General features: G+C 35.2%; 1 protein-coding gene across 1 annotated transcript in view; it reads left to right on the top strand.

Moving 5' to 3' along the window:
- The window catches only part of LOC139692875 (saccharopine dehydrogenase-like oxidoreductase), a 16,893-nt gene extending 4,852 nt beyond the window's left edge, over nucleotides 1-12,041 (top strand). Inside the window, exons 5-10 of the mRNA XM_071591186.1 lie at nucleotides 2,974-3,103; nucleotides 3,247-3,302; nucleotides 3,836-3,966; nucleotides 7,166-7,403; nucleotides 10,543-10,805; nucleotides 10,935-12,041. Coding sequence (XP_071447287.1) covers nucleotides 2,974-3,103; nucleotides 3,247-3,302; nucleotides 3,836-3,966; nucleotides 7,166-7,403; nucleotides 10,543-10,805; nucleotides 10,935-11,040 — 924 coding nt within the window. The 3' untranslated portion in view covers nucleotides 11,041-12,041. The remainder of the gene's footprint in view (nucleotides 1-2,973; nucleotides 3,104-3,246; nucleotides 3,303-3,835; nucleotides 3,967-7,165; nucleotides 7,404-10,542; nucleotides 10,806-10,934) is intronic.
- The last annotated feature ends 2,521 nt before the right edge of the window (nucleotides 12,042-14,562 follow it).

Genomic DNA, 14,562 nt, shown 5'->3' with positions numbered 1-14,562 from the left:
ATAAACAGGTGGATCAATTCAGTTTTATTTATTTATTTATTTATTCAGTATAAGTCCGAAAACAGCACATTTTGGCCTTTACATCGAACTATTAACAACGATAACAATGGTCACATTTACAAACACCCAAGCCCTAGATGGAGCGAAACTCACCCAGGCGGGAATCGAACCCGCGACCCTTGGAATGGCAGACGAGGACGTTACCCCGCCGCCACCGGGGTCGGCCAGTTTTCCGTAGCTGTAGCTATAGTTTACAATATAATGTTTAAAGTGTAACTTCAAATCTAAAATAATTAAATTAGGAAAAAGTAAAATTAAATAGAATATGAGTAGAAGACTACCTTAGTAAAGATGGGGTACCAGGAGACAAGAAAAATTGAAGGATAAGGGGACCTGCACAGTGAAAGAAAAAAAGCAATACCTCCTCCAAAGGTTAAATGAACGGACAAACAAAACCATAGGAATAACAAAAAGGAAAAGGAGTAGGAAGCCATGGATTGCAAAGAGGTTGTGAGGAAGGTGGATGATTAAAGGCATTGGATGAGTGTAAACACAGAATAATGGAGAAGGAGGCACAAAAATCTAAAAACTAAACTGAAGTGAGAAACTAATATGGTGAAAGAAATGTGGTGGAAAGAGTATTGCACAGATAAGAAAAGTTTACTGAGAGACAGCGACATGCATTTGCTGTGAAGAAAGGTGAAAGATCTGTCAGGATTTAAGGGAAATCAGTTTTATTAGTGCAATGGGAAAAGTATTAATTGAAGTAGATGAGGTTCATGTGAGATAGAAAGAATTTGCCGAGGAATAACCTAGTAGAGATAACCAAGTGCGTGTAGATAGAAGCAAGTAATAAGCCAATGAGAATAGCTCAGAACCAGGAATACTTAATATAGGAACAGGAAGGGCATTAAGGAAAATTAAATAGGATGAGGCTGTGGAGATAGATAATGCCTGTGAAGGTTATGGAGATAACATCTGAGCAGCACTACTCAGAGTTAAGTTGGGCATGGAAGTTTATGTGAACTCATTTATAGCATTTCTGATGAAAGAATGTGACCAGAAGACTTGAGTAGATCAATATTGACTCACATTCCAAAAGGGAAGAGTAGCTTGAGGATTGACTCTTGGCCATGTTTGATTTTGCATTCAACTAAGGTAGTACTTTCAGATGGTTGAAAAAAAACGATGAAAAAGAGAGTAAATGAGCACTTAGGATATAGTTTGTTTAGAAATGGGGTGGGTATGCATGATGACATAGCTCTGAGATGTCTTATCACACAGGAAGATAAATGTGAGATGATCCAGATCAAAATGAAGTCTTCTCCAGATTGTCATTATTTCCAGTCAAAACCATTAGGAAAGCAATATGCTTATTTTCTATTGCTATCCCATTGCTGCAAGATTAATTAATATCAATATGAGCTCACCCAAGTGGCACGTGCCTGCACAGAGAGAGGGGAGAGCATGTGAGAGGCAGGCCTGTTATTAACTTGCATAAGGACTATATCTACCAATTATGATATTGTCTGTCAAAGACAATGTTTGCGAATGGTGATGTAGTGCTTTCACATCAGTATGCATTTAGTACTTAAGAGCATTTTATTTTTTTCATTGCTACAGTTTCATTTTCCTTTGTACCCATTACAGGCATAGGATAGCTGTATATATGTGCAAAAATTATTATACTAGGTTGAGTCAAATTATAATTCACAGAAATGGTGATATGTATTTTCATTTTTAGTTTAGAAACCTGATTTTGTGGCTAAATGCATCCTTATGTTTTGGAGGGCTGTTTAAAAATGCAATAAAAATAATAAGACCACCCTTGGCTGATGGTTTTATTGCATTTTTTATCAGCCCCCTTGTGTACCTACCATTATTACATTTACGCCTGTGATCAAGAAATTTAAGGGTGGGTAGTTGAAGTCCTTTCATGGAATATGTTAATAAAACCAATCAGATTCTCAGCTTTACTTGTTTCAAAATTTGGAGATAGCTAAATAAGGAGGAATGAAATGTTGCTAATTTAGACAATGATCATGGTTATCATATCATTGATACAGTATTATTAATTTATATTGTTTCTTCATTTTAAATAAACCATAATGGGAAATAGTGTTTTGGTAATGAATTTTGGTAATTTCTTATTTAAAATAACATAAGTATGCTGCAAACAAGATCTAAAAATAAATTTGCTGTAATATGGCTTGCCGAAGAAGCCTGACTCATTATTAGGACTTAATAAATGATTTTCCCATTTTGTAATTTTTCGTTTATGTATTTTGTTTCTTCTATTATACTTTATACTACTGTGAAGTAATTACTCTTAGGTAGGAAATAATGTATCTTTGACCATTTAAAGTATACATCACTCTATAGTACTTGGTATTCCTTGTGGGGGCACACAATTAAAAACTCTCCTGAATCCAGAAAGTTTTAAGACAATGAACTCTTCTGCCAAAAAGTGACTTGGTGTAAGTGCCACCAAGTTTTGGCATGCCTACACATGCCCATGGACTCAAATCTCCTAACTGCTAACAATATGCATAGTCTTTGATAATTTAACAAATAGGTTCTGTCACTGTCTAAACATCTAAGTATTATCAGCGGCCATATAAATTTTTATTTGATTTTCTAGCTGATATCCAAAAATATCAGTTGGTGCACTCTCTTTCAAGGAAAGGTTGGCACTATTTCTTTAAATTGTTTTCTGTATGGAGCAGTGAGATTTGCAAGTGGTGTCATTCCCCCATCAGTTTTGAAGGGCACAGGTTAATTGCATCTTTATTATATCCCTGATAAAGCATTAAACTCTGCATGCCTCTCCCATTTTTTGCAATATTCATATGGCAATTTCCACCCTCTGCATTATTTTTTGCAGTGACTTCCCTTTAATTTTAGTGTTGCAAAATTGATTTTCAAGAATTTTATGTGGTCTTTATAGTTTTGTCATTGCTTCACTTATTTTAGTATATGGAGCGAATGCAACTTGAATATCATGCAGCTGCCAAAGAGAAGGGGGTTTATATAGTGAGTGCTTGTGGATTTGACAGTATTCCTGCTGATCTTGGTGTTGTCTTTTTTTCACAGAAGTTTAAGGGTAAGTTTAGATTAGTATATATTTATCATCAGTGAATTTATTCTACCTAAAATTGGTGCTTTCATTGGTTGAAAATTTTGTTTTGAAACAGTTTTGTTTTATTTCTCTGATATTCTTGTAGTGAATTTGTAAATTGATTTCAGGCCAAGTGAATTCTGTGGAGTCTTACATCACATGTTGGTCTGATGTCCCAAACAAGGTAATAATCCAGTGGTTATGCTACACGTTTGTACTTAAGTTTTTGGTCTAAAAATGAAAATATGGAGGTGGTGTTAAATGTTTAATGCTAATTTTATTAGCAAATGGTTAATTTAGAAGATTCATTATTGTAGATAATGTGATGATGGGTGGCCCCGCTATTTATACTAAAAATTCTGTTTTACATAACCTGATTGAACGTAAAAATTTTTATGGACTGAGCAGTTGTGAAACTTCATGACACTTGTTTTGTCAGCCTAGAGATTTAAGGGTCTTTTTGTTAAAAGAATGAATAAAAAAATTTAATTCAGAGGAGAAAGGTGCTAATTCTAATTAGCTAGTCTATTGTATTTATTATTATAAAACATGGCTTTAAGTATGCCAACTCTGGAAGGATTGTTTAATAATCAAATAAAAGTATTTTGCAACATTGCCTATCTGACCTCATGTTTAGTTCTAATGTATGTTCAATTTTTGATTATGTGTTGCTTGAATCATTGTGATTTATGGTGTTATGTCATTGTGAATAATCAGGGATCATCAATTCACTATGGCACTTGGGAATCAGCTGTACATGGAGTGGCTCATCACGGTGAGCTGCCTGATTTGAGGAGGAAACTATATCCTGAAAGGTTGCCCCAAATGAAGCCCACATTAAAGGCCAGGTAATTTAGTGTATTGAAATTTTTATTACTGAAGTGGTATAAAAAAATTATATTGTGATGTTGGTGATTTGTATGTATAGCCTTTGGCTGATACATTGCCTGCTTAGGGTGGAAATTTGGTGTGATAGGCTATCAGTCATCATATTCTGCATATGAATGCTTAGATGGAATGGAAGAAGGCGTGAGAATGGCTGGTCTGGCATGCACGTGCATTCAATCGACATAAATGATTTACACTAGTCTCAGGAATAAGAGAAAAATTAAGGTGATATATGCTTCAAAGAGGGTGACAAGAATATCAATGTAATGGCTACGTATTCTAAAATAAGTTTAAAAGTTGCTTCTTGTATGTATAAATAGAAAGGAATTGCAATGTGACACTATGAACAATAACATCGTTTGTTCGAGTGCAACAGTGGTTTTCCCTTAACCTCTTGAAGAAAACTCAAGGATCATCAATGGTAGAAGCAGCGACCTCAGACTTATAGTCAACAGAGAACCTCACTGGTGATTTCAAGAAGCTCATTGATTGAGGGTTGCCTACCGCAGCAGGTTTTCAATTTTGATGAGACTGGTCTCTTCTGGAAAAAGACGCCAAAGTGAACTTACTCAACAGCAGAGGAGAATGCATTGCTTAGCCATATGCCAATGAAAGACATTCTCATGCTGCTATTTCGTGGTGCTGCTAATGGCAATTTGGAAATTAAACATTTGTCTGCCATTTAGAAACTGTGAGTTTTCAGGAAGTGTTAAATACAGAAGAGTAGAGTAAATGGGTTCTGGAGGACATGGGAAAGAATGGGGAACGGTTGCATAATATATTGAGAAGTATCACCATTAGTAAGGCGGTGGCTTTCTATGCTTCAAATTTATTAAAGGATAATCCTATCATATTTTCTCAAAATTTTGCATTGAAAATTCTGAGCTTCATATTTTTTTATTTTCAGCATGGAACGCATTATTGTATTAAATATGTATTTGAATGAAAAAATTGTTCTGCTTAAAGTGTTTCGCTTACACTATGATCATGGCCTGGGAGGAAAATGTCAGGTTGTCATTTTTGAGAGGTGGTGAAATATTACATAATGGGTTCTGGAACTTAAATCTGAAATTAATACCTCATTTATTTACTGTCAAAGCAGTCTGGATTATTAATAATGATTTAGGTTCAAGAGTTGTTTGAATTTGGACGTGTATTTTGAGGTTCCATTGTGCATTGAATGTTGGTAATGAAATCTATCTTGTTGAGAGGATTGTTTGCAATCCATTATTTACCATTTTCAGATAAATTAATTGCTCATAAATAAAGCCTTTTTGGGAAAATGTGCAACCTTTTTTGAAGAGATAGCTGTCTGAATGAGATTCGTATGTATGAAGTCTTTCTGTATTAATTTTATATGCACCTAAGATGAGTCTGAGTTCGTTTAAAAATTGGATGGTATTGTAATCAAGAGAAAGATACTTCATCCATTAGAATTTGTGAGAACCTACTCCAGACAAAAGGTTGTCTTCCTCATAATCTGTGGAAATGGAAATACTACAAACTCCAGTGCAGTTGATTAGTAAATATGTCATAACATGAAATACTGCTGTGAATCATATGAGTAATAGTCTATCAGAAACTGTATACCAGGTGTTAAAGTATGAAATGCAGATTTCAGAACAACAGATGGTGCACCAATCCAGTTTTTGGTGTAAATATTTGACGCATGCTATTTAGTGGTGTCATCAAGTGTCAGATGTGCACGAGTGATCAGTTGAAAAAGTGTTTGTGTAATGTTGTGTTGCTGTGTTCGATAAGTCAAAATTTAAATCAAACAAAGAGGATTCGTGGACAGGAAAAATTTTTTGTTTTTATTTGGAGAAAACTGCTGCTGAATCATACCAATTACTTTGAGGAGCTTATGTTGAATATGCTCCATTGAAAGATTCTTGTGAACAATGGTTTCGGCATTTCAGCAACCAGTCACATTGACCGGATGACTTAATCGCTTTGGCTGAAAGACAATGCACTGTTTTTTGGGACCAGAAGGGTGTGGTCTATTATGAACTGTTAAAAGCCTGGTGAAAGGTTATTATTGAATGCTACCAGCAACAATCGTTTGACTTTAACTGTTCACTGTTTGAAAAAGGACCAGAATGCCAAAAGAGGAAACACAAGGTCATTTTTCTTCTTGGCAATGCAGCATCACATTGGGCGAAACTACTTCTCGACACATTAGAAGCACTCAGCTGGGAAGTTACACCCAATGTGGCTTCTTCACCAGACTTAGCTCCTTCCAATTACCAATTGTTTGCATCGATGGGTCATGCACTTGCTGAGAGGCACTTTGGTTCATATGAAGATGTGAAAAAATGGCTCGATAAATGGTTCATAGCAAAAGGGAAAGACACTGGTGTGGTCTCCATATATTGCTCAAAAGATGGGGAAAATGTCAAACTAGCTCTGGAACATACTTTGAATAGGAATCTTTACCATTATTCAGATTTTTTTGGAAAAAAATCCCTATTTGTACACCTGATATATCAATATCATATTTGTACCCAGTTTGGAAGGGTTAAAAAAGTTAAAAGCATCTCCAGAAAAAGTGAATTGTAGTTGTCAATGTATGTACATATATTTTAGCTTAAGCTTTATTTAAGCTTAAGTTTCTTTGTTATAGTTTCCAAAAGATTGTGTGAAAGCATGCAATAGTCTAAATTAAATTTTCGGTGCTCTGATTAACCTGTCAAGGAGATGTGAGTAAAAACACTCACAGATTTCATTTTGTTAATACATTTGCTATCATATCAAAAAGTGACCGTAGAAGTAAATCTATACAAATAACAGTGCCAACTTTAATTGCAATATTTGAAATTTATTGTTAGTCTTATTTTGTTCTCTTTATTATTTTCTATTAAGATCTACATTAATAATTTTGCTCTTTAAGGATTACATTAGCTTACTTTTTCCCAATTGTTGTAATTTCATTTTATCTATAATAATAATAATAATTGGGCCCGTTCGAGCACGACCGGGCATTTATTGTTTCAATTTGTTTTTTGGGGTGCCTTATGTTTAAACCCCCAATACAATTTCGTAAATTTTACAAAATACAAAATATGAGTTACATGCCATTCCTTTCCGTTACTCTCCCCGTTCTTACTTTATCTTTTGTTAATAAATCTTGCCAATATTTTCCTAATTTATCTATAATAGGAACCCTTTGCACAAAAGTGCCATTGTGGATGCTTGGTGCCTCCCATTTCCAGGCTCTGACCGTTCAGTTGTTTATCGCAGCCAGAGATATTTCTATGAAAATGAGAAGAAGAGACCAATTCAAATGCGACCATATATACAGTTCAATTCTTTCTTGACTGCAATAATGACTGCATTTGTTGCTGGAATATTTCTACTGATGACTAAAACCCAGTTTGGGAGAAGGTTACTGCTGAAGGTAAGTTAATCAACTGGAATCATTTTACCAATTGTAAATTTATATTGGAGATTGTTAGTAATAAAAGTGTGAACTGAAATGTTTTTGCTTAAATATTGCTCATAGTGCTACAGCATGAGTATTGCCTCAATCTACTTCACTCATCTTGTGTAGATCATTTGAATGGTTTAATGACTGAAACAACCATAGGCTGCCATTGAGAAGTTAATCTACCAGGAATCAGCAAGATGAGTCTTGTTACATGGCGAGGCTTTTTGCTAGCTCTGTTTTCTGATCTTAAACTGATCACATACCAGAAAATAAGATTTATTCAGAGCCATATATCTTGCACCATTATATCCCAAAAAATTGGCAATAGACATGCCTATCGCTTATTTTCTTGCTTTAATGAAAATCATTTATGTTTAAACAGTGGGTCGCGGTAGTCCAGGGGTAGAGCATTGGACTACTGACGGGAGGGTCCCGGGTTCGATTCCTGGGTAAGTCTCTGGGTACCTGCACCTCCAACCGAGCTATGTGATTTTTTGGGTACCAGATCTTCCTGGGAAACCATAACCGGCACAGGGAAAGGAACTGGCTCCCCTACCCTGATGTGTGACTTTCACATGCCGTCAGGCTTAGTACTGGGTGAACTCTTCTATCACCTACCAAACCGACCTTCGACTGTGTTTATGGTTTTTTTTTAATTTTCAAACAGTAAGTTCATACTTCCTGTCATTTATTATCCATCTCTTAATATGTTCCTCCAGCTTTGGCTATTTTGGAGCTCATGAACTTAAGTTTTTCTACTTGTATCTGCATTCACTCAATCAGTCTTCTGCTTCCTCCATTCTTCTCAGTGTGAGGTGGGCCAAAGCCCCTTTCAACCTATTCCTGTATCCTATTTTCTTGCTCTGAAGTGTGGTTCATGACTTAAGTCTTTGAGTTCAAATACAATACTGTATGATTATCTTCTTATCTTAGATACCATGAGGTTATCCTTATTTTATATTTTTATAAAAAAGTTTCTCTGTGTGAAAGCAGATATCCACCCTAAATTAAAAGGAATTGATTATGTATTGAACGACACTTTGGTATTACTTGCAGTTCAGTGCCTGTAGTCTATCACAATAAATATTTGAGCAAAGGGGTGACATCCCTGTTAGCCCAATATGTAGTTCTGCAGTAGCACCACGTTTGAGAAGGAACCAAACTCGCTACATTATATATACATATAAGATTTAAATGGACATTAGTTTTAGGAAGTACTGCCAAGAAAGTATCAAACCTTAATTGCTGGTCACTGGCTCAAAACAATGCTATCGAAATTTGTATTAAAGAAAAAATTTTCAATGCATGAGGAGGGAAAAATACTTGTTAGTATTTTTCCTTACAAATCGGCTTACAACTTAGGGGGTAAAGTAATACCCATGTACCCTCGGTGTATAAGATGTGGGCCAGTCTTGGAGCATATTTTGGAGTACAAAAAAGGCATCTTATGGACTGGGAAACACTGTATGTATAACTAAAATGCTTGGGTCATCTGTAAAATTTAATTCTGGGTACCTAGGAGGGAGAAAAGTGATTTTAAACTTTCTTCGTATAACTAACTAAATTTGCCAATCAAATGTGAAGTAAACACACGTAATTAAACTTGGGTCACATAGGGCTGCAGTTGTCTAATTTAGGTGAAACCTGGCTTGTTGGCATTTTGGCAGAGGGCTCTATTGAACATGTTTCCCTGTCTATTCTTGTGTACTGCTTGCCAGATACTTCTGATTCCATACGATAAATGATACCAAAAGATCCCATTTAAATTTGAAATATAGAAGTAAAATATATTCCAGTTTTTGTCAAAATCATTGTCTTTAGTAATTCATCAGTACTTTTAACAAAACATTGGTAGTACATACTCATTGTTCCATCCCATTTATTTAATTTATTTCCTTTATTAAGGTCTAATGAGTCAATTTTTTATGTACCATTCCCAAAAACAGTCGCCATCACCTACCAGACTGTTTGAAGCCTTAGCTTTTTTTAGAACAGGTTCACCCTTAACATTCAACTGTTATTTCATCTCAGGAGTGTAGTGGTGGATCTAAGTTTTGTCTACGGTAATGAATTAATGCTAAAAAATCTGACTCACTTCTCTTAAACTACTCCAGCAGGGCCTTGGAAATGTTTATTCGAACGAGTTTTTGGTCCAAAGTGTGCAAGTGTGGAACCCAACAAAGATAGCGTATTCATGTCCAATTCTTTCATCAATATATAACAATCTTGTTCTTACACTCTGTCCAGAGCCTCTTCTCTCTCTCTATTACCTCAATTTGATGGTTATCCAGCACCATTTAGTTAACTTTTTCGATGTTATCGGTGATGGTTGCAGTTTTTGGCCATCCTGAAGCATTTGTTTTTTGCACACATGCATGCATCACTTGGACTTGGAGACGTGAGTGAAAGTTAGTTTTTCGTTCCCAGTGACACAGATTTTAGATGATGGAGAAACAGTCTGTGTGAGGAATGTTTACCATTCACCCAGTGGATTTATTCAGTGTGAAGGAGGTCTGCATTGAAGGAAATGATAATATTCTCAAAATATTTGGGAAAGGAGTTTTGGTGTACAGAATGGTCGATTGAGGGGGAGAGATTGAGACATGTGGTGCAATCTCGCATCGTATATTCTCTATGTATACACATTATATTTATGGTGCATTCTGGATAACAAATACTCTGGGGTTATTCAAGTTTCTGGTGACAATGCCCAAAATGTGATTCCTGGACTTCCCATGAATCATTGGTACCGGTTCATAAGATACATAATCATAAACTGTGCTTAGGAGAAACATTTCACTGTGAATGACGAAAATGATTTGTTAAAGATCCACAATCACACCCCAGCTTCATGGTTGCAGTCAATTAATAGTCAAATGTGCCTTTTGTATGCCCGTTCACTCTAAAAAGTATTTTTGTTTTTGAATAAGAGGTCTCTAGTCAGATGTACTGTTTGGTAACTTCAGTTGTCTAGTGTTAAAATATAATTAAATTATAATGTGTGTCTACTGTTAGTTTCCCAAGTAAGCATCTAGTATTGTTGGTTAAAGCTGCGGTATCCTAATTTTATGATTAAACTGTCTAAATTTCTTTTATTTCCTCTAAACAGCACCCCAAAATTTTCTCTTTTGGGTCAATAAGTCATGAGGGGCCATCTGAAGAGTCAATGAAATCATTGAAATTTAAGATGACCTTTGATCTTGAGGGATGGTCGGAGACTTTGGCTGAGCCCACTGACAATCACACCAATGCCCCAAACAGGCGCTTGATTGGAGAGGTCACAGGCACTAATCCTGGCTATGGAGCAACTTGCATCGCTGTCTTGTTAGCTGGATTGACCATTCTTGATGAAGCTGACAAAATGCCAGACAAGTAATATTCTTTGATAGGTGTAAATATAGGCTATGCTAAAAATTTGATTGGTTCATTATTCATTAAATAATGTTAAATGTTCCTGCCCTACGAGGCTTTCATTCTGTTATTGATTAAAATATTTTCCAGGGGTGGCGTTTATCCACCAGGGGCAGCCTTTGCCAAGACATCCCTTGTTGAGAGGCTGTGCAAGCATGGGATGAATTTTGAAGTGACCAAGGAAGAAGAGAAGTAATTTGGTAGAGAGAGAGAGAGAGGGTGGGTGGAATTTTTTAATTAAGGTGGAGATTGTTGGTGTTGCTTGGGAAGCCTTTGACATATTGGTGTTTGGGTCTCAAAATATCCTTGGTGCTATATGGGTGTGTGTGGGAATAGGGTAAAAATATTTTCTCAGCTGGAATTAATTTATGTGGCATTGAAAACAAATCATTTGCTACTCAAGATACTATTATAAGAGCAGCACACTAGCTTCCTCCTTACAAAATAAGACTGATAGGCTTACTTAATTTCTGCATTTATTTTCATTTTTATATGTAGTTTCAAATAGCTTAAATGCATTTATCTTAAATGTAGTAATAGTAATTTTTGATTATTTTCTTATGCAAGTATTTATGTATGTTTATGCAATTTTTATATACTTTGGATGATAATATGTATAGAGATTATTTGTTGTGAAATTTTAAGCTAGGAAAGTGAACATAGTCTCTTTCTTTGTAATAAAAACATTAATTATTGAATTCTTAACTATTGTAGAGTTCGATCATATCCAGCTATTCCAATCAAATTTTTCATATAAATGTAATTTTTGAACTAGAAAAATGACAATTCTTTGAGAGGCACTTAAGTGCTAATGATAAAATTATTTAATGTAATGAAAATGAATCAAGTAAAAATACAGCAGTAGTGGATGCGCCAATACTTTTGGAAGGTGTAAAGGAAATATAATATTTTGTTTACAAACATACCATTTGGAATTTAACAGGCAATAACACGTGTTGGTTTTTCTGAAGGTAATTGCATTGGATATTCAAAAGTTATTGAAGTGGATATTAGAAAAATAGTGAAGTTAAGGCAGGATTGCAACAAGCCTGAACAAGTGTTTTTGATGGAAGGAAATTAAAATTTATATGAATTATGCTAGAAATATATTCTATATTTATAATATATTATGAAAATTATTTGTATAAATTCTTATTGGCCCAGTCTAATTGAAGATGCCTAGTAAAATTTTCCAAAAGTAAATATTTTATGTGAGATTTTTTTCAAATTGTTTCTTAGATTTAAGTGTTCCAAAATCATGATGAAAAGCTAAGTCCTGCATGTTGTGACAAATGCATAAATTTTACGTTGTAACTGAGCTAGGGTAATTTTACTAGTAATAAGTTGTGGTGATACCTGGGTTATGAGATATCCAAAGGGATCCACAGTTATGATCTACACACAAATCATACGTATGACTGAAACTACAAATCCCCATTTTAAACTGTTTAAAGTAAAAACCACCTCTTTAAATGTTGGTTGTCGGCCTGAATTTGGTTTATCTTTTCTCCCAAGTTGAGTTTGTCACCCAAGTCACATTTTTATCTAAATTTTATCTAAACTGACCTAAGCACTCATTGATTGCTCCATGTAAAATTTAAATTATCCATTAAAGCATGTGAAATTTTATTTAGACAATCAACTCATCTTTGAAAAAAATACTGATCACACTGACTGAAGACATGTCCTTTGGAGAGGTACATCTTACTAACTGTCCTCCTCTTAATACTTTTTGGTCTTTGCTACTATTACAGTTAATACCTTTTGCCTAAGGTGGAGGAGACATGGAGGAAGAGGCTAATATTTATGGTAACTGACAAATATTGTGGCATAACTCTCATGGTTAGTTAATTGAGGACCGTTAACTATGGTGTGTTCATATTTTTTAATGGGCGTTATCATTGTGTTACAATTTAGTTTTGTTGTTAACTTAGTGTTAAGTAGGTAGGCTACAAGTTTCATTGATTTTACTCTAGAATTGAATCAGCAAAGCCATAACAACTTGAAACATGTTCACTTTACCAATGCCTGCTGATGATGATGAAAAATGCTTTCGAAGATAGTTTCTTCATATAGGAATAGCAATAAGGTCCATGGGGCCAGGTCCAGACTATAGAGGGGATTAACTTATTGACCTTTGCAAGATAATCGAGACTTCATGGCAGATTTCATGGAACCCACCGCACACAAACTCTTCAAATGAATTTTTTTTTCCCAATATTTGGGTGGCTTCCAATCAAAATTTCTGCTTATGCTCTCAACATTATTTGAGGAACTTCTCACAATGGGGGCAATGATGTTAATGTTTATTAGGCATACTCGGGAAGAGTAAGGACCATTTGGTCATTTAAAAATATGTTACTTAGAATAAGTTTTTATTAATTGTTTTAGAGTCTTATACTCTTACTTCACTTCTCTACATAATCGATGTTCACTTCTAAGCACTTTTTGCAATGCTGCACCAGCTTCTTTAATACCTCAGCATATAAGTTCGCCACCTGGGAATTGAAGCAGTTGACAATGGTGGTCTTGAGTTTGTTGTTATTTTCCGTTGTCCACCAAGGCACTGTTCCAAGTGTAATAGTCTTCAGGTGCAAGTTTGGACTCGGCATTCTTTGCATTGGTCAGTAAGTATTTTTGGTACCCACCTTGTACACAATTTGCCTATCCTAGTGTTTCCATAGCAATTGTGTATATTGTGATGCATCTATCAAAGAGGTAATTTATCGGCCATAGCACTCACTAATTGTCGAGCTTCAATCTGATCACAGTTCTTGATCCACTTTACAATGTAAGAACTCCAAAGTGTAAATATCATTTGCCTTGACCAGGATCCCAGTAAGGCCCGTGATTTTTGCACTTTTAAATTCCTGCCTTGTAATGCACATTAGGGGATGACTCAATTAAAAGTTTGTCACCATATCTCTTGTTTCTTTGAGCTTCGTCCAATTGAATGATTTCATTTGTCTGCTTACGGGGCTTACCACTCTTTTCATCATTATGCACATACGTGCAGCCATTTTATAAGTCTTTATGTCATTGTTGAGCCTTTCCTTAGTTTGTAACAAAATCGAATCACAGTATGAACTTTGCTACTGGTGGGAGCAACAATATTTCCCGACTTTATCATCTGCATTCACCGAAAGACAAAAAATTACTGAATCAAAGCAATAAATTCAGTGGCTTCAGAAACAATATGGTCCTGCATGCATAAAACTTGGTTTTAACCAGTTGGCATTTTGATGCAAGAAAGCAGCCCTTACTTTTCAAATATGTCTCCTACTTATGATGTGGCAGCAGTGTCGGGGCCTGTGGGTCTACCTTCCCATGAAATTGATTTAAAAATTGAAAACAATTTTTTCAGACGAATGCGAAAGTTCAATACAGGATCACACTTTATCCCCATAGCAATTGGAAGCCAAATGACTATGCCATTAACATGCTGTTGCAATACTGAAGTCAAATCCATGGAAACTTATTCCTTGCACATTTCTTAAGCTAGGAATATAGCAGAAGATAACATTTTAGTGAAAACTTATATGGCTAAAAATTGGACTGCTCTTCATTGAACACCTTGGGTCCTAATGGCATTTCAATTTAAACTCAATATCATAATTCTTCATGAAATTTTCAAATGGATGTACACTTTTTTCTTAATGACAACAAAACGTGCCATCAAATCTTGAAATTATCCAATTGGCTCAATGAAGAATTTGCC

The sequence above is a fragment of the Hetaerina americana genome, unplaced genomic scaffold (assembly GCF_022747635.1).
Source record: "Hetaerina americana unplaced genomic scaffold, ioHetAmer1.1.p SCAF_43, whole genome shotgun sequence".
Lineage (NCBI taxonomy): Eukaryota > Metazoa > Arthropoda > Insecta > Odonata > Calopterygidae > Hetaerina > Hetaerina americana.
Note: the sequence above shows the minus strand (reverse complement) of the source record. Positions and strands in the feature narration are given on the sequence as shown.